Raw genomic sequence first — 18,002 nt, 5'->3', positions numbered from 1 at the left:
GGTCCTGTTGAATATCAAGTTTTTAACCGACTTCTAAAAAAGGAGGTTATCAATTTGATCCTATTTTTGTATGTTAGTTATATCAGAACTCCGTGATAAGTTCGTAAAGTACTCGTAGTTCCAAGTTGGTCCCATTTTTTCCAAATCAAGGTCTGATGATAGGATTCATGAAGAATTGAGGGAACTCGTCGAATGTAATAGTAGGTACCTACATACACCGATTTATGTATTTTTATCCAAAGTACCATTTGGTAAATGATCGGCATATTGGTTAGGCTCCCAGAACGGAATTCTTCAACGACGCGTTTACACATGTTGATATTTATCTTCTACTCGCATGGTTGTAGAGATAGTTTAGAGCCGATAACCCACTATTAGGCGTGGTATTGGGACCCCAAAACTCACGGGAGACAGTTACGCAGGCCATCTACTTTAGCTTGATTACGTCATCAAATTTCGGCAGTGGTTCACCAGGTGGTCAGCTGTATGACGTTTTTGGGTTCCAGTCAAAATAATATACTAGAACTATTTTTTATAGTTTTAATGTGGCAACTTGATACTAATCATGAGGGACTGCCTCAAAATGTTTCTGCATGTATCGTGATCGGGAAACAATAGCGAAATAAATGAAACCCTGTAATTTTTCAACTATATAATTTATTCACATTCAATACAAAACGAGTGTGATAGTAATTTTAATATTTATCTTAATAATCACAGTTTCTGTTGCACCAATACGGCGACTATGAGTAACAGGAAAATATTAAAAATCACCACACACCAATAAATAAATTCATCAATACTATGAAAATTAATAAATAGGATCGAGAAAGTAAAAAATATGAAAATGGATCGTCTAAAATGATTGCTTAAAACACGTGCCGTCGCGGCACTACATACCGGCGGTGGCCCACAACTTGTTACAGTTAGACCAAGCTAAGTCGGCAGCGATTCTGATAGCCCAGATTGTGCTAGTGTTATTTTAAACGTCAAACTTCTATGAAATTATGACGTAGTCTGTGCTATCAAAATGGCTGCCAACTAGGCTTGGTCTAACTCTTCCTAACTGTCTATTAAACTGAAAACGTAAAACTTACGCTAAAATACGGCTGGTGTAAGTGATCTCATAAAACTCTATAATACAAGTTATTTCTAACAAAACCTCAACTAAGCACCATTCTATTCGATTATACTTTAAGGGCGTGACTTAGCAATCAAATATATTTTATGACTATTTTATAACATTTAAACTTAAATTGACTTAGGGTCTGTAAAATGTAAATGGATGTTTTTAATTAAAATTAATAGGTATACATAATAATATTGAATAAACATATTTTGTGCAAACACACACTAAAGTCGTGTCATTTAAATCTCTTTGAATAAAACTGACTATATCAAATCCAGTCATTTTGTTATAGTACGAAGGCACATAAGAATCGATTTACAGTCAATATCAACAGAGTCTATGTTGGCAAAACATTACGTCGTTCATTCGCAGTCTGGAAGCTTGTATAGCAAATACTGAAATACGTAGCATCTATGTGATATCCAAAAACATTGGTACCTAATATTAGAATTCAAGTTCTATTTTTTGTTTATTCACACTTAGGACATACAGCTAACTAATATACTAGCCCCTTTAATAACAAAACTTCCGTGAGACACAGACATATTAAATATCTTAAGAACGAGTTCCGTCACCGTAAACGCAAGCTCCTGATGACACTCCTCGGTACGGAGTGAAACATGTCGAGCGTATTTCGACTTAAAATACGTGAGTGACCCGTTCTTAAGATATTTAATATACTAGCCCCTTGTCATCGGTCACCTGAGATTCTAAATTATACTTGTGCAAATCCTTCATAGTGTGATAATTGGCAAGAATCTTAACAGTCTCAAATACAAAGGTACCTCGACAACGACATATTGTAAATAATTTCACAGAAATGAAAAAGAGCATCCAGAGATTCCGTATAAGATTGGTGGCAGAGAGTACATCTGACGAGTGAATAGTTAACAAATGCTCGAGTCCCGCCGCAGCGCAGCCGCTAGGACTGCTAGTAGTTCCGTTCAGTGAGCTTCCTCAGCGCGTTCTGCACCGTCGCCTTCGCCTTGAGGTGGGACAGCGGATCTGAAAACACATTCGCTCTGGTTTTTATCAACTATTGAAACGCTTCTCAGAGTACAGGTGTGCAGTCTGCATTGTGCGATGAAGTCATGATACTACGTCACAATAGAACATTAATCGCACTACCGAAATGTCAGTATGATATTGATATAAACGTGTATTCCAGAGTAAATTACATATAACAGAGTAGAAGTGAAAGATTGTCGATATATAACATGATAACAGTATCTATCTACACAACGTACGCCTACCTCACAAGTCGTTTTAAAGGTTTGCCAAAACTTGGTAAAGCATTAGTGTTGAAAGATTTAATCGGAAAGCGTGAAGCGTGCACAGATACAAATCGTATTATGTTCAAGTGGGGAAAAGTTATTGCAATTATTTACGTGAAAATACAGGAATCATACACACCTTGGGGAGGGTTCCTTGTCGGGGTCCGGTTTGCGAATGACGCTAATGGAATATTTTTTCCTCTGTCTAATTCTTTCTAGAATGTTTTCAGGACTGGGTTCCTTCTCGGTCTCCTTGAGGATGATGGCGGAGTTCCTGGTGGTCTTGGGGCGGTAGGTGGCGTAGTTGCCGGGCGAGTACATGGACAGCGTGCGGCTGTAGCGCGGCGCCTCCCTGCCCAGCGCGCCCTCCTCGCCGTCCAGCAGCGACTTGGTGCGCGAGTAGCGGTGCCCCAGCGTGCCGTACGAGGGCTGCTCATAATCTAGGTAACTTCGCGTCGGATACTTCCGGAATTCGTTTCTATCGAGAGATCGATACGTGTCTATCTTATCGTTCAGACCGTAATTATCAAATCTTAAGTTATTCCTAGTGCTAACGGGCGTATCAGTCAAGAGAGATCGGTAGCGCTCGGCGGAGGGCGAGAGGTCGGAGGCGGCGGAGTAGCCCGGGGACAGGTCCAGGCTGCCGGGCGAGCCCGGGTCGGAGCGCTCGTGGGCGGCGCCGTGCAGCACGGCGATGGGGTCGTACTCGGCGGCGCCCGGACCGACTAGATTACTTTTCCTTCGTTGTTTCTTTTCGTTGAACCTCGAGTAGAAGCTCTTCCTTCGTATTCTGTCGACGATGTCCTCCCGCTCGGGCGTGGTGGGCTCGTGGTTGCGCAGCGGGTGCGCGGGCTCCGCGTGCGGCTCGGCCTTGAGCTCCGAGCTGGAGAGGGTGGAGCGGCTGCGCGACCGGCTGCGGCTGCCCGCCTCGTCCTCGCGCTCGCCCCTCCCGTTACTCTCTACCTCCTTCTCAGTCTCTTTACCTTCGGGGGAAATGCACACAATTTGCGGTTCTATCACAGGGTCGGTAGGAACTATTTTCTTAACTCTTGGCAACCTGGAGAAATCCAGTTTTAAACTATTTTTATTTTTAGTTTCGGCATCTTTCTTAAGTACTGTCTGTTCGTTGTTTTCGTTCGTTACGGAGATGCCGTCGCTGCCGGTTTTCCCGTACTTTTTTCGACCCAGACCGTTGAGAAGCAACGACGTGGGTCGTTTGGGTTTATCGTCGGTAGATTCCTCTACCGGTTCACTCTCGGGAATAATTTCTTTGGTCGGCTCTGTGTCGTTTGTAGTTTTCTCTAGCGGCTTTACTACTTTCTCTTTGGGTTCGAACTTTTTGAAGAGGCCCAGGACCTTGGAGACGGTGGTCTTGTTGGCGGGCGGCGGGTCGAGCGCGGCCACGTCGGCGAGCGTGACGGCGCGCTGGATGAGGCCGGCCTCGGTGGGCGGCTCCGTGCTCGCCGGCACCGAGTGCTCCCGCTGCGTGCGGCTCACTTTCGCCGTATCTTTCTTAGCCTCGCTTATAGTTTTGTTCTCGCACACCTTCTCGGGAGAGTTCGACTTGGACGACGTAAACTTTTCCAACTTGTGCCCTATGGACTGCAAAACCGATTTCTTCTTTGTGACGGTCGGTTTGGCGCCGTTTTCGGGATCCTTCTCTTTCACTTTCTTTGTGACTTTTTTCTTTTCGGCGGCGGGTTTATCTTTCGAGTCCGCGCTCCCCACGTCAGTCTTTGATTTAGACGAAACTTTCTTAATTATTTTCTTTTTGATAGTTCCTTTCTTTTCGCTTCCTTCGGTTTCGGAAGATTTTTGCGTGATTTCTTTTTTAGATGCGCTGTTCACTACTTTCGGTTTCGCGTCAGTTTTTGGCTCGGCTTTAATGGCACTGCCGTTCAAATTGCCATTCGCTATACCATTTTCAATTTTAAGATTTTTAACATCTGTTTTTTCACTAGAACATTCGTTATTCACTACTACGAATTTTTTCAGAACAAGGTTTGTGCTCGGACTATCTTTGGAATCTGGCGTCTGTTCTTTTTGCGGGGTCGGTTCGTTAGAGTTTTCCGTCTTTACAGGTGCAGCAGGTTTCGCTTTCCTGGGTAAACTAATATTGAAACTGACTTCCACATCGTTTTTACTATTGAGAGGCGGCGGAGGTGTTTCCTCATTCACCGGATTACTAGTACTGTTGACCGTTTCGTCCTTTTTGGCGGCGCGATTCATGTACGTTTTTTCAGGCGACGGGCTACTAGTGGGGTAACTCTTCGGACGTATAAGTTTAGATTCCCGCGGCAGAGTTTTCTCCTTGCTTTCCTCTTTGTCTTTCGCATCCGTCGTCGGCGCGGGACGACTTTGATCATCGAACGGCTCCAACTTTTTTACAGGGAAACTTTTCGGCCTAGTCAATTTGTTATCTAAAATACTATCAATGTAAGTCTTTCTGTCGGTTTCGGGCGCGAGCTGCGGAAGCTTGCGGGCGTCCAGGGCGGCCTCTTTAATGTTGTCCAGTATGGGGAAGAACGGGGTGTTGGAGCGGCTGCGCTCCTTGCCCAGCAGGATGCCGGGGGAGACGCACTTGCGCGCCAGCACGGGCTCCTCGCGGAACGAGGGCGACACGGTACCGTACTCGGGGCTTCTCACGCCCGACTCTAACGCTCTGCTCTTTTTCTCGCGAATTTCTCTAAGGATCTTTTGCGTCTCCATCTCTTTTTCGCGCTTCTGCCGCGCGTACACGCTCTCGTCGGGCGGCGAGTCGAAGAAGTCGGGGCGGAGGAAGCGCGAGACTCGTTTCCGGGGGCGGTCGGGCGTCAGCCGCAGCGAGGGCCGGCGCGCCACCGGCTCCGACAGCACGGAGCCGCCGTCCGACGACTCCTCCAGCGAGGGAGCGCGCTCCGGAGTTAAATATTTGCTGAGCAGCGGCCGGTCCGGGGTGGCCCGGGCGCTCGACTCGCGCGGAGGCTGAGGGGTGTGTTCCGGGGCCGGCGGGGGCGGGGTCGGCGCCGGCTCCGGCTCGGGCTCGGGCCGCCGCAGCCGCGGGAGCGTGGAGTAGGCGGGGGCGGGCGCGTCCACGTCGGCGGTGGCGGAGGAGCTGCGGGCGGGCGGCGTGGCGGCGGCGGCGGTGGAGGTGGCGGTGGAGGGAGTAGTGAGCGAGAGCGTGCGGCGCAGCTGCTGCGCGGCGGCGGGCGGCAGCTGGGCGAGCAGCTGGCGCTGCAGGCGGCGCGACAGCGCGGGCGTGAGGCCTGACAGCGCGCGCAGCTCGCGCCCGCTCAGCCGCATGCCGCTCAGGTCCAGGTCCGACAGGTCCAGCGCCTCGTCTTTGCTATTCTCGCTTCCGTCTTTACCCGTTTTCTTACTATTACCTGAAATGTAACCGAAAAACACACGTTTCGATCATGCAGAACGCTCGCTCGGATGGAGTATGTACAGTGCGAATCTCGACGCGACGATCGGCCGTTCCGATGCGGCGGAAGTAAAGGGAACGACAGAGAAGTCGTCACGACAGTGAAACATCGATGCGTGTTAATAGTTAATGTCACTAGAAGGGCAGGATGCAAACAGATTAAATAGATCGAAAAGGAAAGCGCAAACGGAACACGTAATGCATTCAAATGTTGCTTCTGATTTAGGAACTAGATGAGGGGCGTGTTCCGAGGCATCTCTTGCACAGCCGCGCGCGATGCGAGCACAAAACACAATGAACAAATAATATATAGTTTGTACCTATTGTTGTGTGTCTGCGGCCTTGTCGGCGCCGGTGTCGGTGGTGCGTGAAGATTTGGTCGGAGCATGCAGTGTAACGCGCAACCCCACTGCAACCACAACCAACAACCTCAGGGCCGGCGCGGGTACGGGTAGGGTACGCGTCTACCACGGTGCTACCAATCTAGCTACACATTTATGCCAAGACCATTTTCCAAATTAATTAACTCGAGAAAATTTACAAAATTTAAAGAAAAATCGGATCTAATCTAAATGCATTGCCGTAGCGATGCGATGTGAAATGCCTTTCGACACCATGCGACGAGAGGTTTACGGAGCAACGCAACATTTTCCTGCTAATGTTAGCGAGGGGTAACACCTGCACAAAGAATGCTGTTTAAACAAATAAAACACTACAATGCAAAAATCGTTAATGTCATTAAACAATGTTATGGAAAATGAAAATTACAAACAGCGTATAACGGAACCGTAGCGGTCAGTCACACGGTACGGTTAGTGTCAACAACACTAGGCGGCGCGGCCAGGGCGACGAGTTAATTCATCTGTTTAGTGCAAGCGGTCCTCGGTGCCGAGTGAGTGCCTATCCTACATTATGTGGCTTGCCAATTCCGTAGCTAACTCGACGTTAACTTTTTAACAAACGTTCAAATCGCAGTAGGGATGCAGATATCTGTCAGTACCTATGTTAGATAATTTTTTGAACTACTGATAGCTTTTAGCTAGTTTACCATGTAGATAGGTGCATCCCTAGAGCTCATTTCAACGAGCGTTCTAAAACTCTCTTACGGAAAAAACTTATGCAAGTTTTTCAGCGTTTAGCCGTACTTTAAGAAGTGTAGGTATGCGTAGGCCGTACTGAACAACCTTGAGATGGGATCAACGCTGTTCGCAAGCGAATAGGCTGTCCCATACAAAACATGTAATCAGCCGAAATGTATGAAATATTAAAGTTATTCTGTATGGCCTGCTCGCCTCGCAGAGTATGCCAAAACGCTGAAAAAAATCCACATATCGTTACACTAGCTACCAGCGCTGAATTAACACATGATTGTAAAACCACACAAGATAATTTACAGAGATGGTGTCCCCTGCGCCTTGAATATAATTATGGTGGCGTCGTGATAATGCCTTTTGCGGTGCTAGAGCAGAGTTAGAAGAACTGCGTGAGTGACTGGTGCACCTACAGTACAGTACTCTCCCTAAGGCACTGATCCCACCGCGAGCTAGTAAGCTATGAGCTATCGGCTATAAACACGAACAAAAGATAAGCACTCACTCACCGCTGGGCAAGTAACTATAAATATCGCCGTGTCTCTTTATTTACACGGGAGTGCTTATCTTTTGTTCGTGTTTATAGCCGATAGCTCATAGCTTACTAGCTCGCGGTGGGACCAGTGCCTGATGGGAACATAGTTCAGAAGCGGAAATCACTATCAACTTTTAGTAAGTACTAGAGACCCGCCCCGGCTTCGCACGGGTTACTCAAAACCTTAACAAATTATACATTATACCTTCCTCAAGAATCACTTAATTGAGAGGTAAAAACCGCATGATATACTGTTCAGTAGTTTTTAAGTTTATCGCGAACATACATACACACAAATATGTAGACAGACGCGGCGGGGAACTTTGTTTTATAAGGTGTAGTGATGTTGTTGGGCATGGTACTGGGTCTCCAAAACTGCCGGGAGACAGCGGCGCAGACCATCTACTTTCGCGGGAGGACGTCATCATCATCAATATGACATACTAAAAATTGGTACCGGATTCCGAGTTTGAACTATTTCTTCTACCGTTTCCTAGAAGGATACTCGAACATGTTTCAACATATTTAATGTAGAATAGAATTGTAGATCTAATTCGTTTCTTGATTATGTTTTATATTGCTACAGTATATTTACAAAGTTTTTGGTATAAAAGTAGGCTGTGAAAAGTTTTGATAACTCCTGATATTTGAATATTTTCTTTAAAAGTCTACTATTAATCTATTATATTACATCTAATTACGGAAAAGGTTGTGACCAAAAACCGCTGCTTAAACAACATATTTTGTATTTGACATCGTTAAATGCAGGGTGCAGAACTAAGAAAGCATCAAACATTTCAAAGCTGGAATTTTCCACGGTTGTAAAGGTTAACTTAATCGATTCGGGGCTGATGACACGCCTGCCGTGTCATCAATGTTTTTTACGTGTGGCGTATGACACGGGAGGAGTGTCATCATATTCTATGGCTGCCGTGTTATGAAACGATTGTTCCGCGCCACAGCCAAAAGTTTTCGAAAATGGAACACGCAACGAATGAGATATTAAATCCCCTAATGGGCCGATTTGCCGAGTTACGATAACATGTGGTAGGTAAAGGTAGGATTTCATATTTATCCCACCCAGAATGACAGTGTCTTCTAACCAACCAAATTCAATCCAAGTTTGACGAAAAAAATGGACAGTAAAATAGAAATCGCCCCTAAAGCTGAATCTTCCTGCGTCAATATTCCACTTAGTCATACGAAATGACATCTGCTAATGTTTAAAACAAATGTTTTGCACACTTCTTAAAGTTTTGCCCGTCTTAAGGAATATTATGAATGATTATGTACAAAACAAAAAAAAACAGCAACTACGAAACATTTGGCACTCTGATACATATTAATAATCTAAAGAATGAACAGTCAGCTGCAGAGAGAGGTGAACTCCCCCCCCCCCCCCTCTCGTTGCAAACAAATCTCTATGCAGGGGGGTCACCACTCTGCAGCTGACTGTACATATTAAAGAAAGGACACGCTTAGCATGAGGAATTTTCTGGTATTGACCCGCCTCTGCTCCCATCCTATCGTGCGGGCGTAATTATATTGCTGTCCCGTCCACATGATGGCGGTCAATGACACTGGGGCGGGACAGCAATATCACGCGCGAGTACTGACTGGAGCAGGCCTATATCTATACCCATATATGTGCCTTCAATGTGTTCCTCGTGCTAAGCTTCCTTATCTTTTATCTGAAATTAAAATTCTATGAACATCTTTTACAACACCAACTTATCGAAGTACTGTGTGTTTCCTTACAACAGCAAACCAAATTTGTTTGATCGCGAATGGATTTCTACATTGCTTTGTATGTAAGCAGCCTACGTTATTATTAAGGCACTTCGCTCGACCGTTGCTTCAATACTTTTAAATCCAACTACCGAAATGGGCATTATTGCCCTTTACGCCAGTTGAACGTAAGGTCACCTTTACAACTGTAGGTAAGTATTTTATAATGTAATTCTCTTTTCAAACCATAAGGCTGTGTTCTGTGATCTATGGCGGTATAACGACTCACGCTCCGACCGCCATTCATTTGTTTTAACCACTTTATGTATGGCGGTCAGTTGGCTTAGCACAGGGGCGCCGCGACAGTATCTCGGCCGCGAGTTAGACTACCCGTCTTTTTCTAACTGAATTCATTAGAGAGAGAGTAGTTTATCTCGCGGGCGAGATACATTCGCAACACTAGTGTGCAAAGCGTACGGAGCGTGCGTTTCGTGCCCTCGTCATCTAGCTACAGCTGTAAAGGCGTCCTCTAGTGTAGGTGTGATGAACTAGGTGGAGTGTGAAGCCGTGGCCGCGGCCGTGCGTGCGTGCGTGCGTGCGTGCGTCTCACCTCGCGGCGGCTGGCGCGGCTTGTTGAACATCGACTCGAAGTCCGCGTGCAGGTCGCGCGAGCCCCACCCCTCGCGTCTGGATAGACAAACGAACATATTAAATGACTACATCAGCATTTCCTGAACTATGAGTCGCGACCCACTGGTGGATCGCGAAGGAATATTGAAACCCTGAAACTACTAGGAAAACTGAGTCCAATAATATTTTATGCCCCTTTTTTAAGGCGGTCAAGAGTTGGGCCCCAAAAATGGCAGTTTTTGTTAGCTGGGTTGGAGCCCAGTCAACTTTGGGAGCCACCGGACTAGATAATAACTATTTTTTTTTTAATTTGGCTTTAAAATTATTATTCTGGTTCGTTACATTCTGACAGATAACATTTGACTTAAAGTCGAGATACCGATGTGAGAAAGAAAATTTTGTAACACATGTTCTTCAAATGTTTTCGAGCTTGTAATGACTTCCTTACGGTCGAAATTGCTTAAAAATTGGAGGAACAGATAAAAATAGTTATTCCTGAGAAATTGAACCAATGTATTGGACGGGTATGACTTTATCAGACCTCTGAGGTGATCCTATCAAATACAACCAAATTAAGAGAAGAAGAATTATATGCATACATGTGCTAACTCGGGGCACGAACCATAAAGTGATGGTAAGTATTAAAGTTTTTCTTCCTTAAGAGGCTCGATATTAGACATGATATTGAACCTGTTTACAGTAATACACGATATCCAATAAATAAATACAGGACGTCGAAAATCGCCTGAATCGCTTCGGGAAAAGGATGGTACGGCCGTGCGCCTTTGTTTTGCTTGACTTGGCGGGGGCACTGCCGTGCCCCCAGATAAATATACATCAATTAGTATTCGTGCCCCGAGTTAGCACCGATATGATTATATGTTATGAAAACTCACGTTTCCGACACACTTCGTTTACTTTCCACATATCTATGAGTGCTGCGTGAAACAAAACATGTGGATTTTCAAATGATTGTTTAGGGCAGCGGTCGGCAACCTTTTAGCAGCCAAGGGCCACATAGTAGTTACCGAAGTTGACGCGGGCCGCATTTTGTTAATATTTATGACTTTATCGGACATTGTAGTTTGTCAATATTACAAACAAAATAGCCAGGGAGGCTCGCGTGCCGCCTGTTGCCGACCGCTGGGTTAGGACATATAATTACTCACTGGCATCAAGTGTCTCTACAAAATTCCGTCGTTCTATCCTTTTCACTCTTAGACCATCCACAAAACGGCCCTACTTTAAAAGTGGCTGTTGTAAATTGTCTAGTGAAGGAACGAACAGGCGAGCTTTACCGAGGGGATATTTGGCACATGGGGCATTTTGTAGATGAAGTTTATAGACGTGGTCCAATGATCTTATTAACCTTTTCGACGCCGTGTCAAACACAAAAGCTCTCACTCGGACACCACGTCACCAAATTGTCAAAATTGAAATTGAACTTTATTGCATATGCACGTAGGTCTATGTTTCTATGTGGTTTGTGACGGATTACTCCGTCTCGCCTTTGGACCAACAGTGGGGATATATCCATCTTAGGCGTCAAAAAGGTTAAAATAGCGGAGGTTGTTTTGCGAGTGGGTAATTATGTGCTCTAACCAAATGTTGAAGTTATATTTATTTTAAATCGTAAGAAATATAAACATTGAATACTTACAGCAAGTTTCTCCTGGGTAAGTGAGGGCTGCATGCAGAAAATTAAACGAATTAGTTGGTGTTTAACACAAAAAGTCATTAATTAGACAGTATCCGTTCACTTCTATAGAACTTGACCTCTAAAAGCTTAACCTTTTCGCACCGGACAAGAAAGGTTTAGTTTTGAATCAAATGTAAGTATCTTAAAGGTTGAATTTACTTGTTTCAGAATTCAAAGAATCTTTGTTTTGTATTTTTATTAGAATTAGAGAAACCAGCACGTTTTAGGGTGAAAAGAGTTAAGAATTGTAAAGTTCTATGGAACCAATAGAAAGTACTGTCTATAGTTCGTTTTTTTTAGCGTTAGAAAGAATTTGAAAGAAGGTAAGCGATTTTGGCATGTCTTTTAATTGAAAAACGCTTTTTAAAAATCAATAACTATTACTTATGAAAGCAGAAGAATATAAATGATCGTATTAGAATCGTAATTGTTACATATTATTTGCCGTAACTTATTTTTCAATGTGTTTTTCAATTAAAAGACACATCAAGATTGTTTACCTAATTTCTAATGCTAAAAAAACGAAGTATAGTTGAAGCTAGATTGGCGAGAATAGAGCAAACATACGTATTGGCGGCATGGAAAGAGTATGTTTCTTTAGATAACGTATCTATATGTTAAAATCTTTATTAACGAATTATTTAAGTAATTGGTATTACCGGATAGAGATAGAGATTTTTGTGCTTTAAAATACAACTGATTTCATGGTATAAAATGGTTACTGGTATGAATGATGGCTTTTGAAAAGAATCTGAAATACAAGAAATACTTCACAAAAGTATACAAGAGATTCTTATTAGTAAGCTTCACGCCGGGTGACATCTAAAGGCCTGTGCACACGGTACGTGTGCGTAGACGTACACGTGCGCGTTGTAATTTACAGATCCCTATGAGAGACGGCACACCACCTGCGTGACGTTTGCGTGTACGGTTCCAACATTTTAGCGCACGTGCACGTCTGCGGATACGCAACCGGTGCGCTTTAACCTTAAGGGCCTCTCGCACCATCCAACTAACCCAGGGTTAACCGGATAAACCGTTAACCCACTGTCAAATTGTACCGGTAACCATGGTAACTCCAGGTTAAACCGGTTAACTCCGGGTAAGGTTAATGGTGCAAGTGGCGCTATGAGTGATAGCCGTGTAAGCGTCGCTATCAGTAAGTAGTGTAGGTCGGTTGTGCGCTACCTGTTGAAGAAGTTGTCGTGCGCGAGGTTGTTGAAGAGCGAGTGCGGGCGCTGGAAGCCGGGGCCCTCCTCGCCGTTCAGCCGGTTGGTCAGCGCGCGCACCTGCGCCACCAAATCATTGTTCATCATTGTTTGTGGAAATAAATCTAAATCTATCAGTCGTCCGTAGGACTACAACGAGAAACGACGGGATTTAAGGACATTATTGGCCCTAAAATATTACCTCAATAGAAGGACAATGCGTTAAAAACGGTAACCAAATACAGAACCAGGACCGGAAGGTACTATCTTCCGTATGTTAATAAGGATAAAATGAAAAAAGTCCTTAAACAAACGTCATATTACGACGTCGTATTTTAGTATTGTAAATGATTACGGCCTCAAATCAGATAGCGTTTTACGACCCTGTACATAATGAGGTATTAATTGTCAAATCAAGTTATATCAAAAAAGGACACCATACAGCGCTGTTTACAATTGATTTATTTTTTCTATATGTATTCTTTTAGTCTGAGTATGTTGTAGTTAAAACTTAAAGAAGTGCTCACCCTGTGAAGCAACGTGGAGAAGAGGTTCTCGGCCGTGAGGAGGTGGAAGCCCTCGTCCTCCTCGTCCTCCTCGCCCGAGCTCACCGACTCGGCCCGCGCCGCGCGCGTCGACCTGGCCAACACAACACTTTATCTGTACTAGAGTAAGGTGGAGTTTTCATTGGAATGACGTTGCAATAACAAAATTAAGTCATACATATTACTGTTGAGGATCAAATGCAGGCACGTACTCGTACACATTATAGATATGAATTGTTTATAATTCATTAAATCAGTCTTCGTTACACGTTTATAAACTTAAGTAATATATCAGACCGATAAGGCATAAGGATATCAGAAATTATGCAAAATTGAATCCTATCACTTTGAAATAATCAAGTGGGAAATATATTAATGGGAAATATATAAATTCCCTTTGCCTTATAAAAGCTTAATGTAAACAAATGAAATACCTCAGGCGATGCATGTGGTTGTCGTCTTCTTCTTCAGATTCGCCGCCGCTTACAAGGCTGCTGAAATAACATACACGTATAAGTAATATAAGCCGATACTTGTCTATAAAACAAATTTTAAACAAAATACTGTGAGCCACCCGTTTACATCAGCTAAGGCTAAGGTAGCCAAGATGACAGTCATTTCTAGCTTATGCCTTCCACAATTATGGGTATGATACAATTATTCGTATGTAATGTAATGACGGATAGTCAGTGTCACCTGATGCGTTTCGGCTTGCGCGTCATCTCCGGCTCGGTGCTGCGTTGCCGCGGTGTGAGGTAGCCCTTGCCCTCCACTGCTATAGGTATGATACAGATAATATGACGACGGAGGTCCAGTCAAGCGAATGTCTCACCTGATGCGTCTCGGCTTGCGCGTCATCTCCGGCTCGGTGCTGCGTTGCCGCGGTGTGACGTATCCCTTGCCCTCCACTGCTATAGGTATGATACAGATAATATGACGACGGAGGTCCAGTCAAGCGAATGTCTCACCTGATGCGTCTCGGCTTGCGCGTCATCTCCGGCTCGGTGCTGCGTTGCCGCGGTGTGACGTAGCCCTTGCCCTCCACTGCTATAGGTATGATACAGATAATATGACGACGGAGGTCCAGTCAAGCGAATGTCTCACCTGATGCGTCTCGGCTTGCGCGTCATCTCGGGCTCGGTGCTGCGTTGCCGCGGTGTGACGTATCCCTTGCCCTCCACTGCTATAGGTATGATACAGATAATATGACGACGGAGGTCCAGTCAAGCGAATGTCTCACCTGATGCGTCTCGGCTTGCGGGTCATCTCCGGCTCGGTGCTGCGTTGCCGCGGTGTGACGTATCCCTTGCCCTCCACTGCTATAGGTATGATACAGATAATATGACGACGGAGGTCCAGTCAAGCGAATGTCTCACCTGATGCGTCTCGGCTTGCGCGGCTTGCGCGTCATCTCCGGCTCGGTGCTGCGTTGCCGCGGTGTGACGTATCCCTTGCCCTCCACTGCTATAGGTATGATACAGATAATGTGACGACGGAGGTCCAGTCAAGCGAATGTCTCACCTGATGCGTCTCGGCTTGCGGGTCATCTCCGGCTCGGTGCTGCGTTGCCGCGGTGTGACGTATCCCTTGCCCTCCACTGCTATAGGTATGATACAGATAATATGACGACGGAGGTCCAGTCAAGCGAATGTCTCACCTGATGCGTCTCGGCTTGCGCGTCATCTCCGGCTCGGTGCTGCGTTGCCGCGGTGTGACGTAGCCCTTGCCCTCCACTGCTATAGGTATGATACAGATAATATGACGACGGAGGTCCAGTCAAGCGAATGTCTCACCTGATGCGTCTCGGCTTGCGCGGCTTGCGCGTCATCTCCGGCTCGGTGCTGCATTGCCGCGGTGTGACGTATCCCTTGCCCTCCACTGCTATAGGTATGATACAGATAATATGACGACGGAGGTCCAGTCAAGCGAATGTCTCACCTGATGCGTCTCGGCTTGCGCGGCTTGCGCGTCATCTCGGGCTCGGTGCTGCGTTGCCGCGGTGTGACGTATCCCTTGCCCTCCACTGCTATAGGTATGATACAGATAATATGACGACGGAGGTCCAGTCAAGCGAATGTCTCACCTGATGCGTCTCGGCTTGCGCGGCTTGCGCGTCATCTCCGGCTCGGTGCTGCGTTGCCGCGGTGTGACGTATCCCTTGCCCTCCACTGCTATAGGTATGATACAGATAATGTGACGACGGAGGTCCAGTCAAGCGAATGTCTCACCTGATGCGTCTCGGCTTGCGGGTCATCTCCGGCTCGGTGCTGCGTTGCCGCGGTGTGACGTATCCCTTGCCCTCCACTGCTATAGGTATGATACAGATAATATGACGACGGAGGTCCAGTCAAGCGAATGTCTCACCTGATGCGTCTCGGCTTGCGCGTCATCACCGGCTCGGTGCTGCGTTGCCGCGGTGTGACGTAGCCCTTGCCCTCCACTGCTATAGGTATGATACAGATAATATGACGACGGAGGTCCAGTCAAGCGAATGTCTCACCTGATGCGTCTCGGCTTGCGCGGCTTGCGCGTCATCTCCGGCTCGGTGCTGCATTGCCGCGGTGTGACGTATCCCTTGCCCTCCATTGCTATAGGTATGATACAGATAATATGACGACGGAGGTCCAGTCAAGCGAATGTCTCACCTGATGCGTCTCGGCTTGCGCGGCTTGCGGGTCATCTCGGGCTCGGTGCTGCGTTGCCGCGGTGTGACGTAGCCCTTGCCCTCCACCGCTATAGGTATGATGAACTCCCTGGCGCTCTTCTTGATCGGTTCGCCACCGCTCGACACGGACTCGGCCGCGCTGCCCGTCGATTCGTTTGACGTTAATCGTCTGTAAAGTTAATGGAATTTGAAGTATACTGCTGTGGGTATTAAGTATTTATAAAAACAAAAATAGTTGTCTATTAGCTTTTCACGCTTAGACAGCGGAAGAAATTTAAGGCCCGGGGAAGATATGGTAATCTGTCAATCATCATTATTATTCCATGCAGACGAAGTTGAGAGCAGGAGTAGTAATAAAATCCATATTTAAAATATAAACATGATAATAACTATTATTTATTTTAGGAATGTTACCTTAACGGTTGGTGACTAGTCTGCCGGCTGACGGCGGGCGCGGGCGCGGCGGTGGCGGGGGTGGCGGGTGCAGGCGCCTCCTCGGCCACGGCGATGGGGATGATGCGCTCCACCGACACGCCCCTAGCACATCGTACACAGAAAACTTATTAACAAGACTTTACAAGTATGATTCGAGCTTCAACAGGTCTCGCAGTCTCGGTAAAAACCCGATCCAACCTGAGATAAGACTATTACTGAGCCGTAAGTACACCCTTTTTCTCGGGGTGTCTCAGTGAGTGTGTACAGCCGGCATCACAGTTGAAGCGTTCGCGGGAAGAGATTCCTCTTAAACCGCACAGTGCGCTACCATTTAGGTTAAGGGTGTTTAGGTTAGGAGAGGTGCGGTTATATAAAACGGCCGTCGGCATCGTGTCAAACAATAGTTTAGAGCACGGGACAGAGCGTTAGAGACGGCACTGGTACATACCTCGGGCGGTGGTCCTCGACGCGGTGCTGCGCTTCGGTGCGGAACACCCGCGTGCCGGGCGTGCCGGGCGTGCCGGGCGAGCCGGGCGTGGCGGGCGAGCAGAGCCCGCTGAGCGCCGCCACGCCCGCCGACGACGAGCGCCCGTACGGCACTGGCGGCTTGCCTGCCGATATCACCAAACATTTCAACTATTTGTTAAGCCGGTTGCACCGATCACATTGACCGTTTGAAATGATCCAGAAAGGTCCCCTCTATAAACGCAGAATTCTCGAACGGTAGACTAACGTCCCCGAACTATCAATTCGTATAACATATATTACTCTAATACCGTTCGAAAAATGACCCCTAAAATAAAAAATAAAATGAACCCTAGGTAATATTATCAACACCTATCTCCATTTTTGAAAAATAAATTTGTTCTACTCTTCAGTCAGCAGCTCTTAAATTACTTCCTTTTTTTTCAAATGAAATAAAAAAAGTTATTTGCTCGGCTTTTTACAAAATGAACCAACTCAGCCTTTATTTCGTAAATTCAGACCTTCTTTACAGTATATTTTAAAAAACGCAATAAAAATTAACAACGGTCGGTGCCCCGGCCCATTAGTTATAGAAATCGTAACACAACAAATATCATTACAATCAACAAACACAAACAAACAATAGTGCCATGATTGCCATACACTAGTTACCTACCATTTAAATAAGATACCTATATGGTGATGTAACATTAACATAACATAAACTATTATATTGCTACTTCTATACGTGTTTGTACGATTGTGTGTGCAATTATACTTTTTACCCTAGGTAAATCAATGGACCATCTAGATTAACATGTTTCAACCACTCTATTAACTGATACTTTCATTGCATTTCTCACTTAACATACATTAAAATTGGAATCTATTCAAACATTCTAAACAAAGGTGTAGTTTGGGATTAGACTCGTTCTTCAGGATCCGTTTGATGATGAAACAGAATGCAGTATGCGTTGCAAAGGAACCAAAATACACACTCGCAAAATACATGCGTATACATATAGGTAGTTCGTAGGGTTTGATTCAAATTACCGTCCAAAGAATCTGGAGAAAGATGATGCAACGGGGCTGTGTAATAAAGTAGACGTTAGAAATTGTGACAGTTATCAATCAATTGTATGGAAATTATGAGAAATAAGTGAAATACGTTTCTATATGCTCGTTCTGTTTG

The 18,002-nt window shown here is 45.6% G+C and overlaps 2 protein-coding genes across 2 annotated transcripts in view; one reads left to right on the top strand and one right to left on the bottom strand.

Annotated features, from left to right (window-relative positions):
- The window catches only part of LOC134666132 (uncharacterized), a 303,746-nt gene that overhangs the window by 190,517 nt on the left and 95,227 nt on the right, over positions 1-18,002 (top strand). The gene's annotated exons all lie outside the window — the stretch shown is intronic.
- Positions 641-18,002, bottom strand: part of LOC134666262 (uncharacterized) — a 65,242-nt gene continuing 47,880 nt past the window's right edge. The window contains exons 19-32 of the mRNA XM_063523414.1: positions 17,864-17,899; positions 16,794-16,956; positions 16,325-16,447; positions 15,889-16,079; positions 15,039-15,123; positions 14,622-14,723; positions 13,680-13,739; positions 13,228-13,339; positions 12,681-12,781; positions 11,454-11,480; positions 10,690-10,731; positions 9,774-9,850; positions 2,543-5,768; positions 641-2,134 (exon numbers count right to left, since the gene is read on the bottom strand). Of these exons, the coding sequence (XP_063379484.1) occupies positions 2,074-2,134; positions 2,543-5,768; positions 9,774-9,850; positions 10,690-10,731; positions 11,454-11,480; positions 12,681-12,781; positions 13,228-13,339; positions 13,680-13,739; positions 14,622-14,723; positions 15,039-15,123; positions 15,889-16,079; positions 16,325-16,447; positions 16,794-16,956; positions 17,864-17,899 (4,406 nt within the window). The 3' untranslated portion in view covers positions 641-2,073. The remainder of the gene's footprint in view (positions 2,135-2,542; positions 5,769-9,773; positions 9,851-10,689; positions 10,732-11,453; positions 11,481-12,680; positions 12,782-13,227; positions 13,340-13,679; positions 13,740-14,621; positions 14,724-15,038; positions 15,124-15,888; positions 16,080-16,324; positions 16,448-16,793; positions 16,957-17,863; positions 17,900-18,002) is intronic.

This window comes from Cydia fagiglandana, chromosome 7 (genome assembly GCF_963556715.1).
Source record: "Cydia fagiglandana chromosome 7, ilCydFagi1.1, whole genome shotgun sequence".
In the NCBI taxonomy this organism is placed as follows: Eukaryota; Metazoa; Arthropoda; class Insecta; order Lepidoptera; family Tortricidae; genus Cydia; species Cydia fagiglandana.
This window is presented reverse-complemented; position numbering and strand designations above follow the sequence as displayed.